At 39.2% G+C, this 13,271-nt stretch overlaps 2 protein-coding genes across 3 annotated transcripts in view; both read right to left on the bottom strand.

Moving 5' to 3' along the window:
* Window positions 1-5,338, bottom strand: part of arfgef2 (ADP-ribosylation factor guanine nucleotide-exchange factor 2 (brefeldin A-inhibited)) — a 29,425-nt gene extending 24,087 nt beyond the window's left edge. For both annotated transcript variants that reach the window (XM_015014375.1, XM_015014376.1), the window contains exon 1: window positions 4,968-5,338. In XM_015014375.1, the coding sequence (XP_014869861.1) occupies window positions 4,968-5,142 (175 nt within the window). In that variant the 5' untranslated portion in view covers window positions 5,143-5,338. The remainder of the gene's footprint in view (window positions 1-4,967) is intronic.
* Window positions 5,339-9,212: 3,874 nt separating this feature from the next.
* The window catches only part of pard6b (par-6 partitioning defective 6 homolog beta (C. elegans)), a 26,768-nt gene continuing 22,709 nt past the window's right edge, over window positions 9,213-13,271 (bottom strand). The window contains exon 3 of the mRNA XM_015014386.1: window positions 9,213-11,247. Coding sequence (XP_014869872.1) covers window positions 10,316-11,247 — 932 coding nt within the window. The 3' untranslated portion in view covers window positions 9,213-10,315. The remainder of the gene's footprint in view (window positions 11,248-13,271) is intronic.

Raw genomic sequence — 13,271 nt, 5'->3', positions numbered from 1 at the left:
TGAGACTGGGTCTGGTTTCAACACTCAGCATTTTACAATACTCAATATTTTACTGAACCTTCATCCCTCATGTCATTTCCCCTGCTACTCTAACTATTCTGACTAATAGCTTCAGATAGGGCTTCACAGTAACGTGTCAAATCAAATGTATTAGAATCCGATAAGAAAGACAGCTGACTTACCTCTAATTCCCTCAGAGGAACTCAGTATTTGTAACATACACAGAAAATGTCCCAATTATAGTTACATTATGATTTCATTACTAGAGATCATAGGAAAGTATGCGCTATACGTAAAGTTTTAATTAGTCCAGGTTCTAAACATAAAATTTAAAAGTCGATCTGCACCAATAAATTGTCCTCAATTTCCTTAATTTTGAGTGATCAGCAATTGGCCATTACTTATACGCAAGACCGATGTCTCATGTGTAGGTAATCTTATCTACTGATCTTATCTGCCTCAATGAAGGTCTAAACATCAGCCACTGTCCTATCTTGCTCTGCTGAGAGAGCGGGCTGACTGACAGACCTGCCCTTCAGGTAAAATCTACATATGCTAGATTAAATAGTCCTGTCATGACAATATTTAAAACCTAGGATTAACATACGCTATACTGCCAAAAGTATCGTGTAAGTATTCCAAATTATTGGAATCGGGAGTTCCAATCACTTCCAACGCCAGAGGTGCATAAAATCAAGCACTTAGGCATGCAGACTGTTTTTACAAACATTTGTGAAAGAATTCCATTCCAGTGAGACTGCAGTGAATTCCAGCATGGAACTGTGACAGGATGCCACTTGTGCAACAAATCCAGTCGTGAAATTTCCTCACTCCTAAATATTCCATAGTCAACTGTATTATACGAAAATGGAAGTGTTTGGGAACAACAGTAACTCAGCCCCGAAGTGGTAGGCCATGTAACCTGACTGAGTGGGGTCAGCGGATGCTGAAGCGCATAGTGCGAAGACGTCACCAACTTTCTGCAGAGTCAATCACTACAGACCTCCAAGCTTCATGTGGCCTGCAGATTAGCTTAAGAACAGTGCACAGAGAGCTTCATGGAATGGGTTTCCATGGTCGAGCAGCTGGGTCCAAACCATACATCACAAAGAGCAATGCAAAGCGTCGGATACAGTGATGTAAAGCACACCGTCACTGGACTCTAGAGCAGTGGAGGCGCGTTCTCTCCACTGAAGGCGCCTCAGTGGAGAGAAGAAGAGTGATTTGTCACTCTTCTCTGGAGTGACGAATTATGCTTCTCCATCTGGCAATTTGATGGATGAGTCTTGGTTTGGCGGTTGCAAGGAGAACAATATTTGTCTGATTGCAATATACCAAGTGCAAAGTTTGGTGGAGGGGGGATCATGGTATGGGGTTGTTTTTCAGGAGCTGGGCTTGCCCCCTTAGTTCCAGCGAAAAGAACTCAGTGCTTTTTTGTGGACGATTCCATGCTTCCAACTTTGTGGGAACAGTTTGGAGCTGATCCCTTCCTCTTCCAACATGCGCAAGGTCCATACAGACATGGACGGCAGAGTCTGGTGTGGATGAACTTGACTTGAGGTCAGGACTTGGGCCTGCACAGAGTCCTGTCACTTATAAAAAGCTATAGTTATAAAGCTCATATGTGAGGTGAGCGAATACTTTTGGCAATATAGTTTATTTAAGGCCAACTTATCTTTTTTCCCCTTATTATTCTTTACAAATTCAAGACATTTTAGGCCAAACTTACTTACGGTTGTATAATTAAGACTTTTTAAGGCCTTAATTCTAGAAGCATCAATTTAAGACTAAGGATGCAGGCATCATGTTAAGACAGGAAAAAATAAGAGGTAGCTTTTAGCACAACATAGCACAGAGGTGTCAAAGTATCAATCGCTAAATGATTTGCACAAATGTGATTTAAACTATACCAATTCCATCTAGATATTTTTTAAAGTACAGTAGGAGGACCTTTTACTTTCCTTGTAGGTAAAAGTAGAATTATGTTTTTTGTTTAATAAAACTGAATGGAGTGAGTGGTTGCCATATGTTATTAAAAAGCCTAAACCATTATTTTATGCTATGATGCCTTATTATTGAGATCTATGAATGCAGAGACTAAAATTAGACAAAACCATCTTGCACCAAAATACAGAATGCAAGATGACATGGTGTGTAAAATCTGCAAGGTCATGGAGGAAATGAAATAAGTAAGAACTTCTCTACAGCTAAAGGCTGAACAAAAGATAGAACTTTTTTTTATATGTTTATAACCAGAATGAAACTGCTAGGGTTCACTGCTAAATTTAGATGACAACGGGCAAATGAAGACATTCACAATTGTAATTATAAAATACAGCAGCAGCAGTAGTATAGTTTGTGTTTTTAAACTTAGGTTAGTCAAAATTATACATACAGGCTCATTTGTACACATAGTCACTCCTGTTAATAATTGACTAAATGTCCATTGTCAAGTTGTACTTTGACCACATCCTTATTGTAGCCATCAAGAAGCTACTGGAATATATTTGGCAGCGTGTGTGGCCATTCCATCATCTTTCAGAAGATGGAAAATTTGCTATAATGTTCAGGAACTGCCAAATGTCACCCCATGAACATGATCAGTGAAATTTGCAGCTGCTCATGCATATGGACAAGACAAAGACGGCTTTTCCAGTCAGACAACATTTGAGCTTTTTGACCACAATGACCAAAGTATGTTGAGAGCGGGAGGGCTTTGTTTCTCTGCTAGTTGTTGTGGGGAATTCCAAAAAGTGCATAGAGTAATGAAGTCAAACACTCAACTTCTTCTCAAAGCAGTAGTTAGATGGTTGAAACTTGGACAGAGTTCCTCATATCCTCATCTTTCCAACTTTAAAGCCACACAAAGATTTAAAGTGGAGCGGCAAAAGCAAACGAGGTGGACTAGCAATGTTTGCCAGATGATTGTGTCATCCAGGACGTGTTATTGTGGAATATCCTCTCTGCTGCCTGGGCATTGAGCTGTTAGCATGTCATCACACTATCATAAAGCAACAGTCTTCAGTCAGAGGCCTCTTCAGATTTATTGCAAGACTGACTGCTACCCGAGATCCTTCCTGCCAACAAGGACTCTTTGAAGATACTTGGATGATATGAGCTACAACATTTAACTTCCCTTCGAGATAAAATATTTTTGAAATAGCTCTAAAATAATCCCAAAAACACTCAACTGCTGGTTTATGCAATAGACAGAAGTAAGTTAAGTAAGTAATCTTTTGGGATATCTTTGACCCCGGAGATGTTGCAGATTCATGGATTATGCACGAAAATAACGCCTGTATAAAAAAAACAGACCAATTAGAGTGTTCTGCTAACAGCGGTAAAACATCCAGCAGAATCTTGTTAATGGATAAAAAAGCATTTGATCAAAGTGCATCTTCCTAGGAAACATTTGCCTAAATATTAGGAGTGTACAGTTATATTCAAGTCTGCATGTATTATTTAAGAAGATCTACAAAACAATGAAACTTGTGCACTCGATCCCTGCTATTACAAATCAATACAGTACATTTGTTTAATGTTGTTTAACTGTTCTACCATGGAAAAAGAAATGCATAATTAAAAGTCTAAATTGAATGTCTATAACCCACTGAGTAGCACATTTTTTTATATAAACAGCTGCAAATTAAAAAGACAGGTGTTATTTCTGTTGGAGATTGAGAAAAAAACAACAACCACAACTTGGGAATCATGCTTTTGCTGTTCCAAGATCCACACCATCTGATTCATATTAACCAATAAACAATGTGATAAACTCACTGTCATTTCTCATAGTGGGTTACACATTTATGTTAAATGTCACACTCATATAGATCCTGTGGAGGCTTAAAGCCTTTAAAACAGCACTATCTGGGTATGACGCTTAAAATAAATGGTTACAATAGATAAAATGTCCACAGGGAAGCTGGGAGAAATTAGGTGAATAACTTCAATGTTTCACTTCAAACTGGTCTTTCAGGTGACCAAGCAAGTCATCAAATCCTATGAATACTCCTGAGTGTAAACAAATACTAGACTGAAGGAGAAAGCATTAACGCACATGCATAGCTAGCTCTCATCAGACCTGATAGGGAGGTCATTTCAGACCAAAGACAGGCGGTTTGAGCTAATAAACACCAAAGACACCGTGAGCTCAGCAGCCTGACGTATGTAACACTATCTGTGAATGTGTTCAATGGAAAAGCAGGCCGGGTAGAGTATCCGGGAGTTGGATAGCTCCTGTGTGTGTGTGTGTGTGTGTGTGTGTGTGTGTGTGTGCACACAGCAGGACTGGACTGTCTGGCTGGGTGACAGTGCTACGTACAACGCACCCATTGGTCTGTTTGGCTAAACTAGCCACAGCGAGCTAACGACAGCTACATTTCAAACCGATGATAATAGTCATAGTTTAGCACACGGAGGAGAGCCATTATCAAACTGTGAGAGTGGTGGCAACACATAGCGACACACCACTGCCTTTAATCATTAGCTGACAGCTGAGCGTGAAGGAAAGGCCATCAAAGTGCACGAAGCTGAAGTTAGCTTCCGATATGACGGTTGATTAAAGGGCTATTTCGTAATTTTTGGTATCTGAATAAATTATGCGCGTTGTATTTTTTTATGCATTACAAACTGTGCTTAATATTAATAAATAAATTAAAGCTTGGTTGAGTGACACCGTAATTGCATTTGTGTAAATTTAAAGAGTTTTTCAATTATTTTGGGGGGAGAGGTGTGGGGGGTGTCTATGATCAAGTCCAGATGGAAAAACACATCTTAACAGACTCGTTAAAGCCTAAATACTCGTTAAGCCTAAATACATTTGTTTGAAATCACAATGTTTGATGTGGGAACAGAACATGGCTAATTCAATATACCCCCAACAACAAGCTAGACACAAAGAAATACATGAAATGTGACCCATAAAACGGTGTGTCGGAGCCAGAAACCTAACATAAAGCACCTACCGAGCGCCACCTGACAGGCTTTGCGCAGCTGGCTGTGTTGGTTCCTCTTCAATTCCTTATCCGACAGGATTTTCTCCAGCGCCCTGGACAGAAACATGCTCTTGGTTTTACTGTTTTCCGACTGCGAGTGCTGCCGTTGCTGCTCCCGTGGCGGCCGCTGTCGCTGCTCCTGCATCTCTCGGTCGAGTAACCGTTCCTCTCCTCAGGCCGTCATGTTCGGCCTGGCCCCCGCGAAGAAAGCAGGTAACGAGGGAAGCTAGCAAAAGCCAGGCTATCGGTGTCTGTCCAGTAGGGGTTCTATCTCAGCTCCAGCGCCGCCATGCTGGCTACACGTCACGTCATGTGATGGTGATGCTCAGCTACTAGTGTGTGTCGCTCGAAACCGAGCCGGTACCTTGGGTTCTTTTAGTTTACCCTAAACAGTAACAACTATGTCCTGTTTGTGCCAGCGGACGTCATTCTGGCAAAATGTTTATTTTATTACTTTTCTTTTAAACATTAGGCTAGAAAATAAAAAAGTTTATACATTACTATAATTATTCTTTGCATGGTTGTATACAAACAAACTCATTAAATACAAGAACTTGGCTTAGCTATTAATTGAAAGAACTGGAGCTAAGTAATGAACTTTAGGAACTTGGGACTCGCTTGCTTGCGCTGAACATGATCCGAATCCAGGAAAACATCCGGAATTTCCATGACTGGCTCACTGAGCTGTCATGGTCTGGCAACAGAACAGTCCAAGATGGACAAAAATAGTCTTATTGTCCAGTAGTTTGTTTAAACAAAAAGGGTACTTAACATGATCGAACTTTTAAAATACCACTTTTTAGAACTTTTTCAATCAGTCCTTTGAAGTAAAATCCGAGGTAAAATACGGCGAAACTATTGCAAGCCCATTTACTAACATTGTGTCAGTCAGTTGATACTCAATTCATTAAGCGACAAATGTTGAATATTTTAGACCTCTAAGGGGCGCTCACGTGTCAACTAAACACGATTTCCTATGGTTCTAATAGTTTATCTGAATAATAATCTCTTGCTTGGTTCTTGTATTATATTGTCATTTTATTATATTGTTCTTGTCAGAAATATTGTCATTCTGACAATATTTTTAGTCTATGATTTCGTTTTTATTCTACTCATTAAAAAACATGTTTAAATACTTTACAGGAAAAACAAATGTTCCACTTAAAAGGTAATATTAATTTCCATTATTATGATTCTGCTCACAATTCAATTAAAGGTAAAAGACTAGATTTCTCCACGCTGGTGTCGGAGGCCTTGCTTTCTCAAGTAATAACTGCTCCTCCGATACATTTTCATTCAAACCTTTGTGAAGAATTCTGTGTGGACTATTAACTATAATTATTTATATTTTGCAGCGTAGCTTGTAAAAAACAACTTTTTTCTTTACGTTATGGGTTTGAAAACTGGCTAAACGCGTCACTTAAACTTCCACTATCGTTTACGCACCGCTGAACCGCTCAACAGTTTCGCAGGTTAAGAGTTTTACAAACTGTCCACCAGATGGCGATAAAACACAGGGAAGGTTTTAATAATTCCTGTTTCTGAACGATGTTTATTCAGCGGTTGTAATCTTGCTGAGCATCCTGGATTAGTGGATTTATAAAAGCAAATAAAATGGTTGTTAATGGTGAATAGAAAAAGTATCCAATATCAACAATTTGAGAATGGTTTTCTTTGGCTTTTATTACGTGCACAAAAATGTCCACGTTTTGTTGCACCATTTCCTGGAAAATTGGAAGGTGCTTTGCTTTGTTACAGGAGAAAAATGGTAAAAGTATTTATTGTTAATAAACACTACTATTGCTACTAATATTTTAATTAATCTACATTGTTCAGTCAGAATTACTTGTGGGCCAAAAAGAAAAAAAAAAAGAAATAAAGCATTTCTAAAACAGCTGAAAATCCACTCATCCATCATCATACACGCTTATCCCTAGTGGGGTCACGATGGGAGCTGGTGCCCATCTCCAGCGGTAAACAGGCAAGATGCAGGGTACACCCTGAACAGCATGCCCACAGCTTAAAAGAAAAATCAAAGAAATTATATAATGACTAATTTCAAGGGACATTACTTTTGCAAGGCTCTGTATGTAATTTGTCCACATATTAAAGACAAAAACGCCAAGTATTGCTACATATTAGTTTATTGTATCCAGCTCCGCCAGTCAGCAGTTACAGGTGTGCATCTACTTTTTCTTATATTTCCAGTTCAACCTTATAACAATATCCTTCAGATGATAAAAATGTCCACCATACATATAAGCATTGATATGAAAATACTGACATTCTTCATTACAAATCTACATCACAGGATTTATCTGGCTAGAAAAAAAAAATATTACCTGATCACTTAAAAACAGTCGACACCAAACATCTGCCTATGTGGTTGTTAATACAACTGTCTCGCTGTCACCAAAAATAATAATTCACAGTATGAGAAAAGAAAATAGAAATAGTGTTTAATTTATTTAGCAGAGATTTTCCTGAAGCTTTAAACAGAGCGGTAAAATCTATAGAAATTATTTCTAAAGAAATCTCTACTGTACCTGGAGATTTACGACCAAAACCAAAAAATCAAATGATCATGAATACACAACAACAAAAAAACCAAACATATCCGTTATAAAAATATAATAGCATAATGTGTACAAAGAAAGAAAATATGAAGAAGATTACAGAATAAATAAAAAAATGTTGATGTAGTTACAATTCCAGTGTCCTGTGCTGTAGTTCAGAGATAAAGCTAATAAAGTAATAATTATAGATTTCCATTTAGAGAATGGTTCATTGCTATGCTTAGTGCTGGGAATGCTGCATTTTGTGGACCACACACAAGGCCAAAAACATCAAATGTAGTAAGTAGCCTGTGCTGTTATAAAAACATCTTTTAATCAGTCATGGAATTTCACAATCTAAAAGCCTCAGATCGTAAACACAGCTACAAATTATGAACATGAGCATTGCCTCAATTTAAATGAATATACTTTCACTTGCATAATTTGTTAAAAGTGACGGTGTGGACCCTGGTTTTATGTGCAACAGTAAAATAAATGCTAAAGTAAGACTTAGCACTTCAATAAGGAGAATAGATACTTGAAAATCCAGTCTACGTGCTCTCACTTTACAGAGGGAGTTTGCAACAGAAATGGACGTACTGTTTATGGTTATGTCTGGAATTGAAAGGGTTTCAATTCAATTATTTTAAGATATTATTCTAAAAACATTTAAAATATTAGACCAAAGGATAAAACCCACCAACATTTCAGTACCACCTGGAACCACCAGAGGGGGTCATTTTTTCCCCAGATGACATTTAAGTCTTTAGTGATAGTTTGTTCATTATTTTGTGCTTCCTCGTGTTTTTACTGAAGTTTGAGTCAAACTGAAGAGTGAAGTATGTGAACTGGTATTGCTAATAATATTACTGCACTGTATCAGATTGTTCTATACGACATCATTACAATGTGTGCACCCTTCAAAAATCAATATATTTATCATAATTATTCCAGAATCTGAGCAAAAATTTCACTTTGTTTTGCTGAGTATGCATCATTTCCGTTTCAGTGAGGCATAAACCCACAGTAGATCCTCTGTGGATCTACTTTTACATCACCATAATGCTTTCATTTTAGTCATTTACTTCAGAGATGATATAGACTTAAAAAAAAAAAATAAGACACTGGAGGTTAAATTGAAGAGAATTCAAGAAAGTGCAGACAGGGCAAAAATGGCTCCTTTGGTGGTTCTTAGATTATTATCATGTGGTTCATAAGACGGCACGGCCTCACCTTTAACAAAGAGAGAGAGTTTGTGTCAGCTGTACCTGCAGCTGTGTGTTCAGCGGTGACTCAACCTCAGCAGGGACACAGACACGTCATCTAACTCACCTCAGAGGTTGTGTTTACCAACATGGTTACAGCAACGCTATTTTTGGACCGTCAGCACGCTTGTCGACGTATTACAGCTGAATGAAAATGGGGGATTTGATAGGAATGATGGCAAATGGCAGACGAGTTAGAGAAAATCCCGTTTGTAAAATTGTGTTTAAAACCCCCCCACTAATCTAAATTCCATTTCTGAAAGCATTTGGGCATGTTTTGAATCCTTATCACATATACATTTTGTGGTTTACACTTTGAGTCCTGGAGTTTGTGCAGAGTTCATGCCAACATGCACTCCAGATTAGAATTTTATTTATTGGGATTTTTTTGTGGGGGGGGGGGGGGACTCAAATTTTGGTTTGTTCGACCTGTTTAACTCAAGGCTGTTCAAACATCTTCACCAATGGCGCTAAAAAGTCTATCTATATCTTTATGAAGTCATGGCATGATTTAGATAATGGCTGAATAATCTTAAATATATTGATCCAGAAAGAACCATGAAAATCATATTCACATTATTTCACAAGTCGACCAAATGGCAGGGGAAACAATCATGAGAAGTAGGAGTGCAATATGAAGGACAGAGAGCATGATTCATTCACAGATATCTTATTCTGGAGTTAATCACCACTCAAAATTGGTCTTCTAAGAAAAAAATAATCTCCATGAATAGCAATGAAAATAAAGCAGGTTTCAGAGTAAAATGTTTTCACTGAGGCAATCTAATAATAATGATAACCTTCTTTTTGCAGTCGGTCACCCTTATAATGAGGTACAAAAAGGAAGAAGGGTAATAACAGTGGTTAAAAACCATCAAAACAAAGACTTGCTAGGTTGCTGGAAAGTAGTGTTTACCATTTGAATGAAGTAAATGTAAAAAGAAGAAAAGCAGGTGATTGGAAGGGATTGTCAACTAATAACTGAGCTAGAGAGTAGGGGTGCACTGATAAATCGGCCCTGATTTCCTTAATTTTGGGAGATCAGCAATCAGTAGATATCTGCATAAGACACTGATCTTATTCACCAATCTTATCCATCACCAGTCTTAATTAGCAACTTCTCAGACCAAAAAGAAAAAAAAATGGTATCAACCAAAATTGGAATTGTTGAATCCTTTGCAAAGATTATTTGTAATGGAGCCAACTTGTTCAATGAAAATATTTGAAGACCAAATGAGGGTGTTGAGTTTACCAGTTAAAAAGCTAAAACCCACAAACTGCACTGGTACTGAGATGAACTGGAGAGCAGCAGTGGCTCTGTGTTCCTTCTGATCACCACTATGGCACTCCAGCGTGATGATTGGCATGTAGGGAGCAGCATATGGTGCGGTGTTTGACGTTCAACACATACCCATATAACTGTGCTCCTCAGATGAGGCCACTGAATGCGATTGAGACGCTGCTGCACCTCCCAGTGATCAGTGTGTTGAAACCCAGTCTACAGTGTGATGACTGTGCCCTCCTCCTCCAGGTTCCGCCTCTCCTTCGCTCTGTCGGGGGATGGCGTGGTGGAACTGGCATTGGTGTTGGTCAGAGATCCGCTGCTGCCGCCGCTGCCACGCAGGTTCCCGTTGGCATTTATGGAGAAGGCAGAGCCGGAATTGGCGGCAGTGGCGGTGCGAAGGTTGAGGTGCGGTTCATAGCGAGGCAGAGACGGCATGCTGTAGTTCGACGGAGTGCGCCGAATGGTCTCCGCCTCGCCCCCCATTTCGATCACCACGTCCTCGTCGTCTTCGTCGCTCTCCAGCTCCCCAACGGAGAAGTTCTGGATGATGTGTGTCGGCCCGGCGATGGCAGCTGCGCCGTGGGGTAAATAGCCATGGTAACTGGCACCGTTGTCCGACGAACTACCAGAGGCAGCGCCTCCACCTACTCCACCGCCGCGAACGACATTGTTCCGCTGATTGGCAGGCTTCACGGTGATGATGAGGTTGTGGCTGTTGGCAATCATCATGTCCGTCACCTGGTCCAGAGACTTGCCCACCACCTCGATGCCATTCACCTCCAGAACCTCGTCGTTGACAGCCAGCAGGCCTGTGCTTTCAGCCAGGCCGCCGGGCACCAGGCGAGAGATGAAGATCCCTGGGACCTTCTCCAGGCCCTGTGGAGTCACTCGCACGCTTGAGCCGTCGCGGATATAGAAACCCAAGGGCTTTTCCTGACCATGCTTGTACAGACGGACACGCCTGTGCGTCTCCGGGAGGATGTCCACGTCGATGATGGACGACACAGGGCGGAAGTCTTTCGGGAGGCTTATGATCACTGGAGGCTTCTTCTTGTTGGGGTCAGGCCGCAGAAGAACCGCAGAGAGCACCGTATTCTTCTTCCTGGTCAGTGAGTCTGTACCAAATGTTGTGTAATCAGCTTCCTCTGCAAAACACAAAAGAGAGGAAGTTAAAAAAAAAAAGGCGAAGTAGAGAAGGGGAAGATGGAGGGCAAATAAAAAATGAAAAGTGATTTAAACAGAAGTAACTTCTTTTTATGTATGCATTTCCCAATAATCAAGTGTTGTTTTGTAGCACAATCATTAATACAGTTCCTGTTACTTCAGTTAACTTTAGTTGTTATAAAAATGCCATATATCAATAAATGACTAAAATTTCACTCTCTAATTTAGCGACTTGTAAGTGGCCCTATGTCTCTTTAAGACACTCCTGCTCTTTCTGAAACTCTGCCTTCAAGAAGTCATCACAACAGCACGCCTATTAACCCTTTAACAATGTTTTTACCAGCGTTGTTCTGAAAGTAGCTTCTGTAATGAGCTCAGCAGATGCGCAGCACCACCAGGTGTTTGCTAATTGCTGCTGGCTAGTTTGAAGGAGTTGAGTGGGTGAGGTGTAGAGGCAGGGTCAAATGGTTGCCATGGTAGATTAAAGGATTTCTAAAACATGCATGAAAGAGTCAAAGCAACACAAACTTAAAAAAGTTGATTTTACATAATACTGCCACACATGAAACAGTTTCTACGCCTGAAACTCTGTTTCATCATGTAATTTGAGACCAATTTTATTTTATTATTTTTTTTATTTTTTTGCTCTCAGCCTGAGGCATTGCTGGAAGAAGGATTCTGACTGCTCCCTTTTGGTCGCACTGATGAAAAAAATCCACCACAGCCAACAAGTAGCTTGGCAAGTCGACTTTTGAAAATCAGGTTTTTCCATCTTGCTGAAGCCAAAAATGCCCCCTCCTTATGCTGCATCGAACCCTGCAGGTGCATGTGGTGAGCCGATATTCTGCATTATTTATTTACCAGGCATATGGTTGGCTTGGCAGAATGTTCACATGAAATTTCTATTCTAACTGATGAAAATCATTCAGCAAACGGTGAAAATCTCATGAATCATTAGGGTTGTTGTGATGCGAAAACTCAATACTGATACTGGAGAAAATCTTCAATCTCATTTTAGATTTCTACTATGTGCATTTCTACACATAGTATAAAAAAATCTTAAGGCTGACCAGAAAGTGAGGATTACTGGCTTGATCAGGTAGCCAGAAACTCAAAAATCAATTTCTTTTCTATTCAATGAATGCACATACTAAGTTGCACCAAAAACAAAGTCTCTTAGATTTTTGTCTTTTTTTCTTCTTCAAATTTTCATTCCTGCTTTTCTTGGGTTGAGGGGATTGCTTTTTTTGTTTACAACCATTCTCTCATTTTGGATGCATTGTGTTTCAATACATTTTATACTTTCCTCTTTTGTTATGATGCATAACCATAGCAACAGATTGGGAGCAACTGATTAACATGGCAAAAGATGAAATAATGCCAATAACTCTGAAGAATTTTGACTAATGACTTTCAACAACATTAAATTTTCCTTTGAGATTAATAAAGTATTCTTGAATTTGAATTTAAGACGATGGAAGAAGACTCAAGAGCTTTTGTTAGTATCAGTGAGGTGTTTAAAAATGAAGTCAGAGGATGCAGATAGGTAGGAAGTAATTTAAAAGGAAACCGTTTTAGTTTATTTCAAATCTTGCAGAGATAATTTTCATTTATACAAAGGCAGCAATCATAGAAAGTTGGAAGGACTGTTGCCTTGCAGTAAAAAGGTCCTGGGTTTGAATCCCAGTTGGATGAATTGCTGCCAAATGTTTTCTGCATATTTCACCTTAAGGCAAGACGGAGGCTGGTGTTAACTCATCAGTAGAGAAAGTTGAAACTATGTAATAATTTTGTCTTTTGTTTGAAATGTCAGTCAACTGTTATGCAATTGCACAAGTATGATTAACAGCACTAAGAGCCACCTCTTGGCTCTGATTGGTTGTCTCTGATCAAGCAGTGTATGACAGTAGGGAAGGCAGAAGGAGCTTGATTTTTTTTTTTTTTTTTTTTTTTTTAAAAAAATTTTTTTTTTTTTTATATGGAAAAAATTTTAAAAAAAATAAAA

Source organism: Poecilia latipinna, unplaced genomic scaffold (assembly GCF_001443285.1).
Source record: "Poecilia latipinna isolate Pla-1442-1.1 unplaced genomic scaffold, P_latipinna-1.0 Scaffold1810, whole genome shotgun sequence".
NCBI lineage: Eukaryota > Metazoa > Chordata > Actinopteri > Cyprinodontiformes > Poeciliidae > Poecilia > Poecilia latipinna.
Note: the sequence above shows the minus strand (reverse complement) of the source record. Positions and strands in the feature narration are given on the sequence as shown.